This window comes from Lepidochelys kempii, chromosome 7 (genome assembly GCF_965140265.1).
Source record: "Lepidochelys kempii isolate rLepKem1 chromosome 7, rLepKem1.hap2, whole genome shotgun sequence".
Classification (NCBI taxonomy): domain Eukaryota; kingdom Metazoa; phylum Chordata; order Testudines; family Cheloniidae; genus Lepidochelys; species Lepidochelys kempii.
In genome coordinates, this window is record NC_133262.1 from 22,738,329 (window position 1) to 22,750,941 (window position 12,613).

Genomic DNA, 12,613 nt, shown 5'->3' on the forward strand with positions numbered 1-12,613 from the left:
CATTTTTGCTGTTTGGCCTCACTCACATTCTGTACCCTATGAGGCACGGTCATTCTACAGCCAGTATCACCTATTAGACTGGTATCTACACTGCCCTTCCTCCTTATATCCATTCTCCTACCCACGGCTGTATCCTTTCTTACTTTGTTTTCTTCCCTCTCAATGCTAAAATCCGGTGTGGAGATTACCTGGACATCCCCCAACCATCTCCCCCAGATTCCTAGTTTAAAGCTCTCGTAATCAGTTGTGACAGCCTCCATCCTAGAAGTCTATTTCCTTCCCTACTCAGATGAAGTCCATCCCGAGAGAACTGTCCTCTCTCCATGAATGCCTCCCAGTGGCCATACATCCCAAAGCCCTCCTTCTAGCACCACTGCCTAAGCCATCTATTGATAGTCATAATCTTGTCACACCTTTGTTGCCCTTCTCTAGGAACAGGCAGAATCCCACTAAAGATCACCTGAGCCTCGATTTCCTTAAGCATCTTCCCCAACCTAGCATAGTCTCCCTTAATACTTTCCAGTGAGAATCTAGCCGTATCATTTGTTCCCATATGAAGGATAATTAGGGGATTCTTTCCCGCTCCCTTTAGGATCCTTTTCAACCTCAGGTCTACATCCTGTATCTTAGCACCTGCAAGACAGCATACCCTTCTATTCTCTGGATCAGCTCTGGTTACAGGCCTGTCTACTCTTCTCAGTGAAGAGTTCCCAATCACACAGACCTGCCTTTTCCTGGTGACGGCGCTATTCTCCAGTCTATCCCCTGTTCCCTCTGGCTGCAAGTTCTTTCCATTCCTATTCTCCCTTGTAATCCTCTTCAACCCATCCTGTATCCTCCTGGGGCTCATATTTGGTGTAGTCTCTATTGACTCTTCCCCTTTTCCTATAGGACTAGCCACTCTTCTTCCTTGCTCTTCCACCTTCAGTGACTACCTGCTGAGCCCCTTCTTCATTTTCCAACTCTGCAAACCTATTCTTAAGCTCCATTTCTCCTTCACTAGCCCGTCTTTTCCTCTGCCTGGTTCTTTTAGTCACATGCTTCCACTGACCACTTTCCTCACCCAGTCTCCCCTCAGAATTCCTCAGTCCAGCTTCCATCTGCAAGTCTGGGCTTTTTCCTTCAGATACCTCATGTCTTTGCTCCATAATTCGCTTGAACCCCTTTCTAAACTCAACCAGACTTTCCACCTGCATCTCCAAACCTCGGATCTTTTCCTCCATCAGCTCTATCAGATGGCATTTCATGCAGACAAAACTCTTACCAGGTACCCCCTCCAGGATCATGTACGTACCGCAGCTTCCACATCCAGTCATCTTCATTGTGTCTTCCACTACATGAGTCACTCCCACTGCTGCCTCTATCTGTCATAGCTTTCCCACCTAAATTCTGTTAATCTAAGAAACACAAACCACACCAAACCACCATCACCCACAGCAAAAACACACCCCAAACAAGCACCACAATACAAACTCCCCTGTTTACAGCTCTGTTTGCTAGCTCCTGTGCGGCTACATTCACTTGCATGAACTGCTTAAGAGGAAGTAAATAAGTGAAGAATATTCTTTGGGTCAAAGCCAGTGAAGAGGGGATTTCCCTTACATTTCCTCTGCACACACCTTCACTTCATCCCTGCCCATCAGCCTCTGCCCCATCAAGCCCACAAGAGTAAAAACAGCCACCATCTTAAGAGGATGCAAAGGGTTTTCCACGGCCTGGCACAGGTAGCACTCTCTTTATGGCACAGAGATAGAGTCCAGGAGCCAAGGGGCCTCTTCTTCCCTTGTCTCATGATTTTCATCAGGTGAACAGCATTCCCCCTTTCCCCTCGTCCACAATGCCTCTTTGGGGATGCTCTTTTCCAGAGTTGGCTTTGTACCAAGCACCCCTTGCATTGCCGAGTATGCTGCTGAGATTGGTCACTGACCCTGCCAGCTCAGCCAACAATGCCAAACTCTCAGTCCTGGAGCCTCTATTGCTCTCTCATTCTCCTCTCCATCATTCTGCTGCCTCATTAGAAGTCCCAGCTCTTGGCCTGCAGCCAGACAGCTGCCCTCTCCCCTTTGTTCCTTAATAAAACAGCAGGTTTGCAGAAGTCCAGTGTCATCCTGGTCACTCTTTCAGAACTCACTGGAACACCAGCAAAGGGCTAGTGCAAGAGAATTAGCCGAGGTAGGCCAAGGAACCAGGAAGGGAAGGAAAGGAAATGCATCAAATATATTTTCAAACTAAAGGGGGTAGAATTAAACAAGGAAAAAACACAAGAAAGAAGAGAATTATTTTATCTATTTGTTAATGGGGTTGGGGAACTCAGGGCACGTGCAACACTTCTGGCTCAGGGAGATTTTCAGAGAGAATAGGAGATTTTTCAAAGGACAGGCTCTGACCAATACTGGCTCTAGAAAAAGTGGAGGAACAGTAGCCATCTATTGAGAGCTGCAATTTTCACTTCTATCATAGTTCAGAGTCCTCTCATCCTGTGTCTAGTTTATACCAGGGGTTCTTCACAATAAATTTTTTGGTGGCCTCACAGCGCAGCCACCACTCTTGCTGTTGGCTGCTATGACAATTTTTCTTAAAATACTTAATTAACTTTAGGAAAAACAAATAAATATGCACATATACATGTCCAATCATTTCAATTTATTTATGGAAGGTTTTGTTTTTTGCAGACTCAATAATAAAAATAATGTACAGTTCTCTATTCTTTACTGGATCTAAACAGAATAGAAACACAAATAAGGTGCTTTGCACATTCTTGTCTTTTGTTTTTGTAGTTTTGATTTTGGTTGCTTTTTTTTTAAAAAAAGACTTGCTAGCTAGTAATTCTGCTGCTGCGAAAAGTAATATCTGTATGTTTGCTAATATCACTTTTCATAGCAGAATTATTAGCTAGTTAGGAGGCTGTGATAAGTGATATTAACAACCGTACAAATATCAATTTTCACAGCAGACTTACTCAGCCCTGGCAAGCCAGGGCACAAATTAAGCCCTGGATGGGGAGGTGGGTAGAGGGACAATGGGCGCCATGGATAATAGGGGGTGGACGTGAGCCCAGGTCAGAGCCCGCCACCCACGGTACGAGCCTGAGGCCGGAGGAGGCTGTAGAGGGGCCAGGGACAATGAAGGGGAGGGGAGTGTGAGCCCAGAGCCAGCACCCGCCACTGCGTGGCTGGGGTCCAGGGCCAGAGCGCAAAGTCCCATGACTGGAACCTGCCACCCACCGCTCCAGGGTTGATGCCCGAAGCCCAAGCCTCAGCACCCCTGGGAAGGTGGGGAATTCACTGGCTGCCTCCAGCGTTTGTGGCTCCAGAGGAGAAGGAGGGCCCAACCCCTTCTTGTGGCCCTGGGGGAGAGGCGCTGCTTCCCCCTCCGTCACTGCCCAGGAGCCTGTGGTCATTGTGGCCACATTTGAGAAATGTGGATTTAAACTACGTCCTGGGCACCTTTCTGCCACCACCAGGGGGAGCTCTCAGAGCACTACAGGATTCATTAAGTAACATGATGAGCATTACAAGATCTTTGGAGAAGGAAAAGCATTTGTATGCAAATGAACTAAAGTCACCCATATACAGTGGTTAGTGGGAGGCCAACACCCCACCATCTAGAAATCAAGCTCAGCTTAAAACCATCACAAAGTTGTCTTCCCTCTTCCCCACCCTTCTCCGAGGTGAATCTACAAACGTGCAGGAGAGCTAGAGGCAGCGGGGCATTCAGTATAAGAGATAAATTTAAGAAAAGTCTTTTTTTTTTTTTTTTTAAGTTAATCTTGTAATAGCCTTTCATGAAAAATAGCCAGCAGCCTGTGACCGAAGCAATGCACACATCTTGGGGTTCAGAGGACGCCATACACCAGTGGGGTTAACCACCATGGCCAGAGTTAAACCTGGGGTAAGCCAGAGAACTCACTGAAGCTGTAAGAGTTTACACCAGGGCTCCATTTGATCCAGTGTTTTCAGAACCTTTTAATTCATAGATTATAAAACCAGAAGGCACCGTAGTGATTATCTTGTTTGACCTCTTGTATAACACAGGCAACAGGACTTCCCTGAATTAATTCCTGTTTGAACTAGAGCATATCCTCTGGAAAAACATCCAATCTCGGTTTAAAAAGGTCCACTGATGGAGAATTCACCACAAATGATAACCTCAGAGCTCACAGTTACCCTGGCAGTAGCCTCTCTTCCCTCCCAGTACATAGAGATTTCCTTCCACCTTGCCATCACCTGAAGCACATGAATGTAACATGTGCTTCAATACCCTGCCAGCACCTCTTTCCAGCAGATTTCCACAACACCAAGGGAAACTTTCGAGCAAGGTTCACTGTACACAGAATTCTCTGGGAACTAAAATTGCCCAGGTATTTGGTTTATAAAGAAAACACACAACTTAAAAAAAGCTCACAACCTCCAAGCTAACAGGATCTTTCACTGCCCTCTGCTGTTACCAGTCATTCAGCCTCCAATTTACTCTTTAATAATGTCAGGCTGGGGCTCAGGACTGGCAGCTTCCCAGCTTCTTTCTCAGGCGAGTTGGAGCTGCAGCTTGTGAATATGCTGAAGTTTAATGCAATCTGTCTTCTTTGGTAATCACATTCCATCTGCACTGGGCGCAATAAAGATGTATTGGTAAGTGCATTTGCTAAAGATATACTCTGCTGAAAAGGCTACAAGCCTGATTTACAGCGGGCAAGGAGGAAGCATTGCCTAGCAGAGACTGGCAAGAGATGTGCTCTGCTCTGCACACAGCAACAGGGGGCAGAGATTGAGCAGCAGCAGCACAGTCCCTGTTTTACTTTAGAGCTGAGGAAGAAAAAGAAACCACATGTTTTGGGAGCTGGTGACTTTAAAGATATCAGAGAAAAACCCTTTCTCTGGCAGCTTTAACCTTGCTGATTTGCAGACATACAAAGACCTACTTTATAAACAGGAAAGAAAAAAATTCCACTAGGACTTGCAACAACATTTGGTCTAATATATCCTGACAATTTTCCCATCTCCTTCTGTCGGGGCTTCTTCTGGGAGCCGGCTGGCAGCTTGCTTCACGTTATACTTAAATCAGGCGAACAGCTTCCCCTCACAATGCTAATGCAAAGGACAGAAGCTCCCTTCACAACAGTCTCAGACTCTCCCTTTCACACAGATGATCCCAGGAGAAGTATCTCAGTCTCATATTCCCTACAAAGCTCCGCTTTTTCCCTGAAGTCCACCCCACCTTAAACCCCGACACCCTTCAAGAAATTGCTCAGTCAGAGCAGATGGCCCTGTACCGGGAAGGACACTTTCCTCTTTCCTTACACACTAGAAATCCCACATCTTATACTCACCACCATCTCAAAGACTATTTTTGCCAGTTGAAAGCCCTGGAAAGAGTAAATTTCCAGTGGAACTGATCTGTGAATTGTGCATCTTTTCCATTCCCTTTCTTTTGTTCAAATACTAATGGCCTAATTCTTCCAAGGTGCTGAGCAGCCAAAATGGATGGATGTTAATGGTAGCTGTATGCGCTCCACACCTCTGAAAATCAGATCATAAGGGGTGCAGGTTTCCTATGCTGGGCCAGCAATTTTGGGATACCCATAATACCTTAAAGGAAACATCTTGGTCTAATTTGCCAATCTAGGGAAACTAATGGCAAGCAGCAACAATAGGAGGCAAGCCCCCCAATTTGGGGTGCAATACTAGGAGACAGAGAGCACTTAGTGCTCCGGTCATTCAAAAATATTGCTGGTGTTGGAAATATTGCTTTGCCGTCTTAAACGAGAAGGATGCAGCTCACATGGTCCACAGGAAAAGTTGAGATTTGGAGAAAATGACAAGGTTCATGAGAAGCTTAGCAGAAACCCAACAGTGGTTGGCAATACTGTCTCAAGATGCTAACAAAGAGCATCAGCACCTGCTGCAATTGGGGGGTCCAGCAGCCTGTGCGGAGGTCCTGGGGAGAGACTGAGGCCTGTGAACATTCTGACCTTGCCATCAGGGCCACAGCAATCTGAGGGAAACCTCCTCATAAGGAAAACACCACACAGAGAGGGAAGCAAAGCCAGCAGGATGCAGTGGGGAAGTAACTGTTACCTTCTGTGCTGAACTAACACAGCGCTGATACTCCTTGGCCAGCTCTGAGCACTTGAGTACTTCATGCTTGTTTTCTTGGTAGCACTTCAGAATCTCAGACTGCAGCCCTCCGCATATAGGCTCAGTGTTCCTCCGCCTGTAGGGAAAACGAAAACAGGAGGATCTGTGACAAGGGTAATGTTCACCTACTTACTTCAACTCTACCAGTTTCCATACGTATGCAAACCCCTGCACTGGAACCATGAGAAAAATCTTCATAAAATAAGTCATCCAGGAGGAATAGCAACCACCAAAGGAGTCCTACCATTCACAGTGCCTTTCGGTTGAGGAGTTCAAAGCACTTAGCAAATACAAGCCTCAATCTCCCATGAGGTTAGGAAGGGTTAACCCTATTCAGTAAGTGAGGAAAGAGAGAGAAATTACATGATTTGCCCAAATCACACAAAAAATCTTTGGCAGAGCTGGAGGTAAATCCCAGGAATCCGTGCTGAACCACAAGACTCTCCAAAACCATCAGAGGTCTACCCTAAGAGTCAGAGGAGCAACCATGACTTGTTGAATAAGCCACCTCATTCTCCAATTTATGTCACAGCTATTCAAGTATGTCAGAACAGAGCAGGTTTGGGTATGTGACTGCAGTTCACGTAGACATGAACGAGCTAGCTTTAATCTAGCTAGAGCAATAAAGCTGTGGCAGCACAGGTTTCAGCGTGGGCTAGTCCCACATGTAACTACCCAGGGTTCTGGACAGGCTTGTACAGTCTGCATTGCAGTCCATGCTGCCATGGCTTCACTGCTTCAGCACACTAGCTAGGTAGATTAAAGCTAGCTCAGATATATCTACTAAGGCCGCAATCATACCCCAGGATTGTCATGTAGACTTGTGGGAGGTGTCGGAAGAGCATCTATATAAGTTGTTGAATAAACCACCTCACAATCTCCAATTTAAGTCACAGCTATTTAAGCACTTCAAAAAAAAGAGCAGGCTTGGGGTCATGAGGACCATTCTAGTGGCCAGAAAAAGTAGGGAGTAAGAGTGTGACTAAATCTGTTTTTTTATTTTTTGAAATAATCCATTTAATATTCATCTATAGGTGACATTTACAGCTACCCAGGGATAACGTGGGATCTTCCTCATATACTGTAAGATATGCGTGTACATACAACACACAAGCAGCAATGTTACAAATGATGGAGAAGGCAGAGGTGAACACACCAGCAATGATGGTACTTAGGTACTAAGCAAAGTGCCATCATCTACACAGACAGGCATACACAAACTGCAGGATTTGCACCACACTTTAGAAGTTGTGTGCAAGTGTGTGCACATGTTAAGGAGGGAGTGCACACAGGAAGAAATTCTCAGATGTAATCTACTACACCTTAAATCCCCACTTTTCCTGCACTGCTACATTTGTAGGTCTGTCTCTGAACATTGAACCCAGCTATTCTTTCCACAGCACTTGATCCTACAGGCAAGTTGTAATCCTGTGCTATGACATCACATTCATTTCCCAAGCAACAAAAACGGTGTCGTCAATGCATCCGTATGACTTCAGTGCACAGTCACGGAGGCGCCGAGAGGGATATTCAAGCTATTATTTGAGTCATGTTTCTTTCTACTGGGCAAAAAAAAACTAAAAATCCTGTGCTTCTTGGATCCTTTGTGACTGTAGTGAGGATGCAGGGAAGGAAGCTCAGACATGAACTTCCAGCCCTCACATTTTTTAGTTTGGGGATGCATGGGGGGGGGGGGGGGGAGCATGATGAGGGCAAAATATTCTGTTATATCTGGATACTTCTCTGAGAAAATTGTACTAGGACACTGTTCAAGAAGTACACCTTCAGTCTTGATCACACCACCAAGTCTCAAGGGCAAAGCTCTAGCATTTATCAGGAACAACATGCCCCACACACCAGCCACAGCATGAAAAGTAACAGCAACATTGCTGTGCTTGGATTAGACACAGTCAAATAATTTAGACCCTCCCCCCCCCCCGAAATGGTATGGTCTTTAAAAAGAAGGTAATACCTATGTAGGATCCCTGGAGTATGTTCATTATTTTATGTGTCATATTAAACAAAAAAAATCTTTTAAAAGCCTTCCAAAAGTTTGAAATGGACAAAAACTTGCAGGGAACTTCAGAAACTCATAAGGTTGGCATTTTGCTCTGTCACTGCAATTTTAATATCATTCTAATCAACTCAGTGAGTCCTTCGAAACAATACCAAACAGGGCTAGGTCAGGAAATACCACCTAATCCCTCAATTCATTGGGAAAGTTAAGACTTTTTAAATTAGGTTTTTAACTCAGCATGTTAAAAAAAACCTAACGTGTATTTTGTAACTGTATCCAACAGGAGGGAAGGGGGAAGAAAGATACAATATGTTATGAAATCATTCATCTATATTCACCTGAATTTAACAGTGTGATATAAGCTTCTCAGATGGAGGGATACATTTTAGAGAGTGTTTGGGTTTCACTTTGCCAGTCTCAGAATGGAGGGCCATTAAACCCTTATTTGCTGGTTCCTCCCCTGCTATGGTGCCTGCCTTCACTGACTAAGATCAATGACAAGGTAGGACACGCTTGAGAGCTCATGGCACCCTCTTGCCCAGACTGTGCGGGGGGCACAGGCAGCACTGCACAGGGTTAAAAACAAAACCAAAAGCAGCTGGTGAGGTGCCTACCACTGCCTCTCCCCTGCAAGAGGCGAGAGATCAACCCTTGTAAAGTGACAGAGATTGCCTGGGGGAAGCTGCATTACCAGTGTTATCTGCCGTTGCTTCACAGAACACCCCAAAGAGCAGAGAGTTTACACAGCAACTGAATTTCAGTGAGCCAGAGTTATCACAAATACCTTACCCCTGCTACAATAAATATTTTTTTCAAAATGAAAGCCGAGATCTCATCTACACACAAGTTGCACCAATTTAACTAAACAGGTTTAGATCAATAAACTAGAGGAATAAAACACAAAGACAGTTAAGTTGATTATTGAGTTAAGACAGTCTTAAATTGATTTAAGAGTGCCTGCACAAGTGAATTTGCACTGATTTAACTAAATCTGTTTCGCAACCTTACTTAGGTAAATCAGTAGAACCTGTATTTAGACAAGGCCTTTGCTTTCACTCAAAAAAGGAGTCTCATTAGTTGTAAAGAAAACTTTAAAAAATTGAAGGAATGTAACCAATGCAGTAAAGTCTGCCTGAGTTTGTAAACAGCCTAAAACAATAGCTCTGAAAGGGGTGGACTGTGCCATCTATGAGGTGCCCAATAACTATTTAGATGCCAGGTCTGTTAACTATCCCACTACTGCTCAAAGCATGTCACGGATGGAGCAGGAAGATCACAGATCTGTATGATCTATTGCAAGTGAAAGCTGATTTTGGTGCTATAAACAGGTAGCATCTAGGAGGTTCCACCATTTCTCCCACCAGCCCTCAGTCTGACCTGTGGAGCTAAGAAATTAGAGGGGAAGAGCCTAGCCCAGGGGTCCGTGCAAACCCCATCAAAGGGGACGCTATCCTGGAGAGCCCAGTGGGACCCTAAGCCCGTGCCTGCCGTGCTCCCTGAAAGAAGAGGGTGCCTGGACTGCTCTGGTGGCGAATGTAAGCCTAAGCAGTTTCTTTCCTAGTTCCAGTGGCTGCTACTCATCCCTCTGTTCGAGGCTAGCGCAGGCTCAGGCAGACATCACTGTGCTGCTTCCTCTTGGATCACGTTTTTAATTGTTGTTTTTAAACCTGGAACCTGTGATTGTGACAACACCACATGACTGAGAGCTATGGCCGCAAGCACCCGTTGTGCCTATGCCTTCATCTGTCCCTGCTCACGGGTGTTTCTGAACCCCCCCGAGAAGGAGCCACGCCTGAGGAGCCTAGTGGAATCCAACAGAATGTCATACTTCAGACACCTTTATAATATCCTGAGAGTGATATCCCATTTTGGCCTCTGAAGTACCTTCCCTCCCACCCCGCCCCCTTGGTTAGCTACAGCCAGTAGGCTCAGACTTCTCTGAGGAAGGCAGCATTCTAGCCTCCCCACTGGGCTGCTGTTGGTAAGACAGGGTGCTCAGCAAAAAGGGGTCTGGTGCAGTGACAAATCTGGGGCTCTCTTTAGAAAGGTTCAAGGCTCATTCTGTTTTTTAAAAGGAAAAATAAATGTATTCTTTTAAAAAAGACTATGCTGGGCTCCAGAGAAGGCTAGGCTCTTAGACCTTGTTTAATACATTGAGTTATAATTCCCACCAGTGTTACTGAAACAGTCAGATGGGACTCATCTACAGGGGCTGAGAGAAAGGACAGGAGGCAGGGTTGCAAGGTTAGGGGCTTGAACAATGCCCCAGGAAGAAAAATGAAGCATATCAATATGAAAGTCAAAGTCCATAATCTAGGCCCCCGTCTGCATATCAGGCAAGGTGTAAATCAACAGGTGGAAAGAGGAATAGCTGAAACTAGAAATAAAATAACTCATTAGTTTTGCCTCTCTCATCAAACTGGGGGAAAACAAACCTTTGCTTCTCTGCTGTCCAATGGGAAGGAAGGCTGTGTACACATGAAATCCAGGATTTCAGATCCTCCTCTCCCCCTCCCACTGAGTAAGCTAAATCAGGTCTTTGTCTGGAAAAGAAGGGAGAGGTTTTCTTAAATGAAACAAAGGGCATTTTTCTCTCTGCTATCCCTTGAGGTAAGCTTGGAGCCAGAGAGATCTTGCTGCATTTCGACACGCTGAGAGTTACCAGTTCCTATCTCTTTCCATGTATTCCCTTTATTTAATAAATGAAATCTCATCAACTTATCCTTCTTCTATTATCACTGCTGACATCAATCTGATAATATTGGCTTGGCATGGAATCGTGCTATTATATGTCCTCCTGATATTTAATTTAAGAGAAACGTCTGCAGTGGGGTGAATATGTGAAACAAGCTTTTTATTACTGGCAGCAGTAAGGACGCTGCGAGTGAATTAGACATTCATCTTAGTCAGGACCAATCTAGTGGCTCAGAAGAGGTTTTCTCTTTAACCCTCTCTTGGCTGTTCAGCAGTGGCAGGTAACTGCTACTCCAGCCAACAGCTGTATTCATCTGTCTTGGCAAATTCACCTCTGTGTGAATATAAACCCAATGAAGAAGTGCAGAGTACCCGAGAGGTTAAAGCAAGATTCCTAAAGAATTTCCACCATAAATTCTGGGCTAGTAAAAAAATGTTTGTCAGAATGTTTGTCAATTAATCAGACAGTAACACTTCCCCCTCCCCAACACATACACACTGAGACAGCCAGCTATTACAGGGATAGATTAAGGCAAGACCCTTGGGATCTAGGCCCCAGGGGCAGATGCAGGAACAAGGCAGAGCAACAGGCCACAGGGAAGTACCCCGCTGATTGCTAGTGGCAGGCAGTCTCCTTTAGGAGGAAGATCATGGACTCAGGATTGGGAGGTGGAGGGGAGGAGAGCCTTCTGCATCTGGGAGGAAGACAATAAGGCTATGTCTACACTACGCAACTTTTACAGACGTGCCACTAAAAGGCGCGCAGTGTAACTGCTGTTTGTTGGCAAGAGAGAGCTCTTCTGCCGATAAAAAAAATTCCACCCCCAACGACTGGCAGCAGCTTTGTCCTGCCAACAAAGCGCTGTTCACACCAGCGCTTTTTGTTTGTAAAACTTTTGTCGCTTGGGGTGGTGGTGTTTTTTTTGAACGACCAAAGTTTTGCCAGCGAAGTTCCAGTGTAGACAAAGCCTAAGTATCTGCATGGTAACAGAAGGTTTAACTAAAAGAAGAGTCCACCATGGGGTAGCTCAAGGGTGGTTGTTACACAAAACTTTGGTAGAGGTAAGTGCCATTTAATCTTAAACTTATCCCTGGGGTTAGTTGCACTGAGAAAACAGGGCTGTAAATGCTGCAGTAACAGAGAATGGCAGGAGGATATTCTGTTCTAAAGATTAATGGAAACCATGCTCATTCCTCCTAGTCAGTCAGAGAAGGGAGACGAGTCCAGTCCCTGCCCACATAAACCTCTGTCTTTCCACCACAGAGTTGGTTCCTAACTTTCCTCAAGTTCATGAACTTTCAGATGAAGGATTTTGGTTCAGGCCCTGTTCTCCACCCTTCTGGGACAGAGTTCCCAACTCTGGAAGTCAGTTTATTTGCCCAACCGCCTCAAAAAAAAATCCCTAAACCCTACCAGTATTCGCCACTATTTTGTCCTGAAACTAAAAATACACCAGCAAAGTAAATATCTACCACTATCATTTTAGGACATAGCAGCCCCATAGGCCAGTGCAGGAGAGCAATTTCCTGGTGGTTACTATACACCAGACAAACTAGTTGATTATTACAGAGGTCCCAGATGTAGTCAAAAGATTCCACGGAAGATTGCTCTTTTACACTCTGGTGAACTCTGGTGACTGAACTGTATACGGCAGTTACAAATGAGTTTGTGGGGGAGATGGGGTGGAATCTAAACCTAGACATTTTCATGCATTTACTCAGGAAAAGCCCAGGGCTGAGATATCAGGTGGTGTGGCAGGTCAGAAAT

General features: G+C 45.1%; 1 protein-coding gene across 4 annotated transcripts in view; it reads right to left on the reverse strand.

Annotated features, from left to right (window-relative positions):
- Positions 1-12,613, reverse strand: part of CHCHD6 (coiled-coil-helix-coiled-coil-helix domain containing 6) — a 169,589-nt gene that overhangs the window by 44,415 nt on the left and 112,561 nt on the right. For 3 of the 4 annotated variants that reach the window (XM_073351350.1, XM_073351349.1, XM_073351352.1), the window contains 2 exons: positions 10,587-10,694; positions 6,075-6,210 (listed from right to left, as the gene is read on the reverse strand). In XM_073351350.1, coding sequence (XP_073207451.1) covers positions 6,075-6,210; positions 10,587-10,694 — 244 coding nt within the window. The remainder of the gene's footprint in view (positions 1-6,074; positions 6,211-10,586; positions 10,695-12,613) is intronic. The other variant, XM_073351351.1, reaches the window with a different exon arrangement.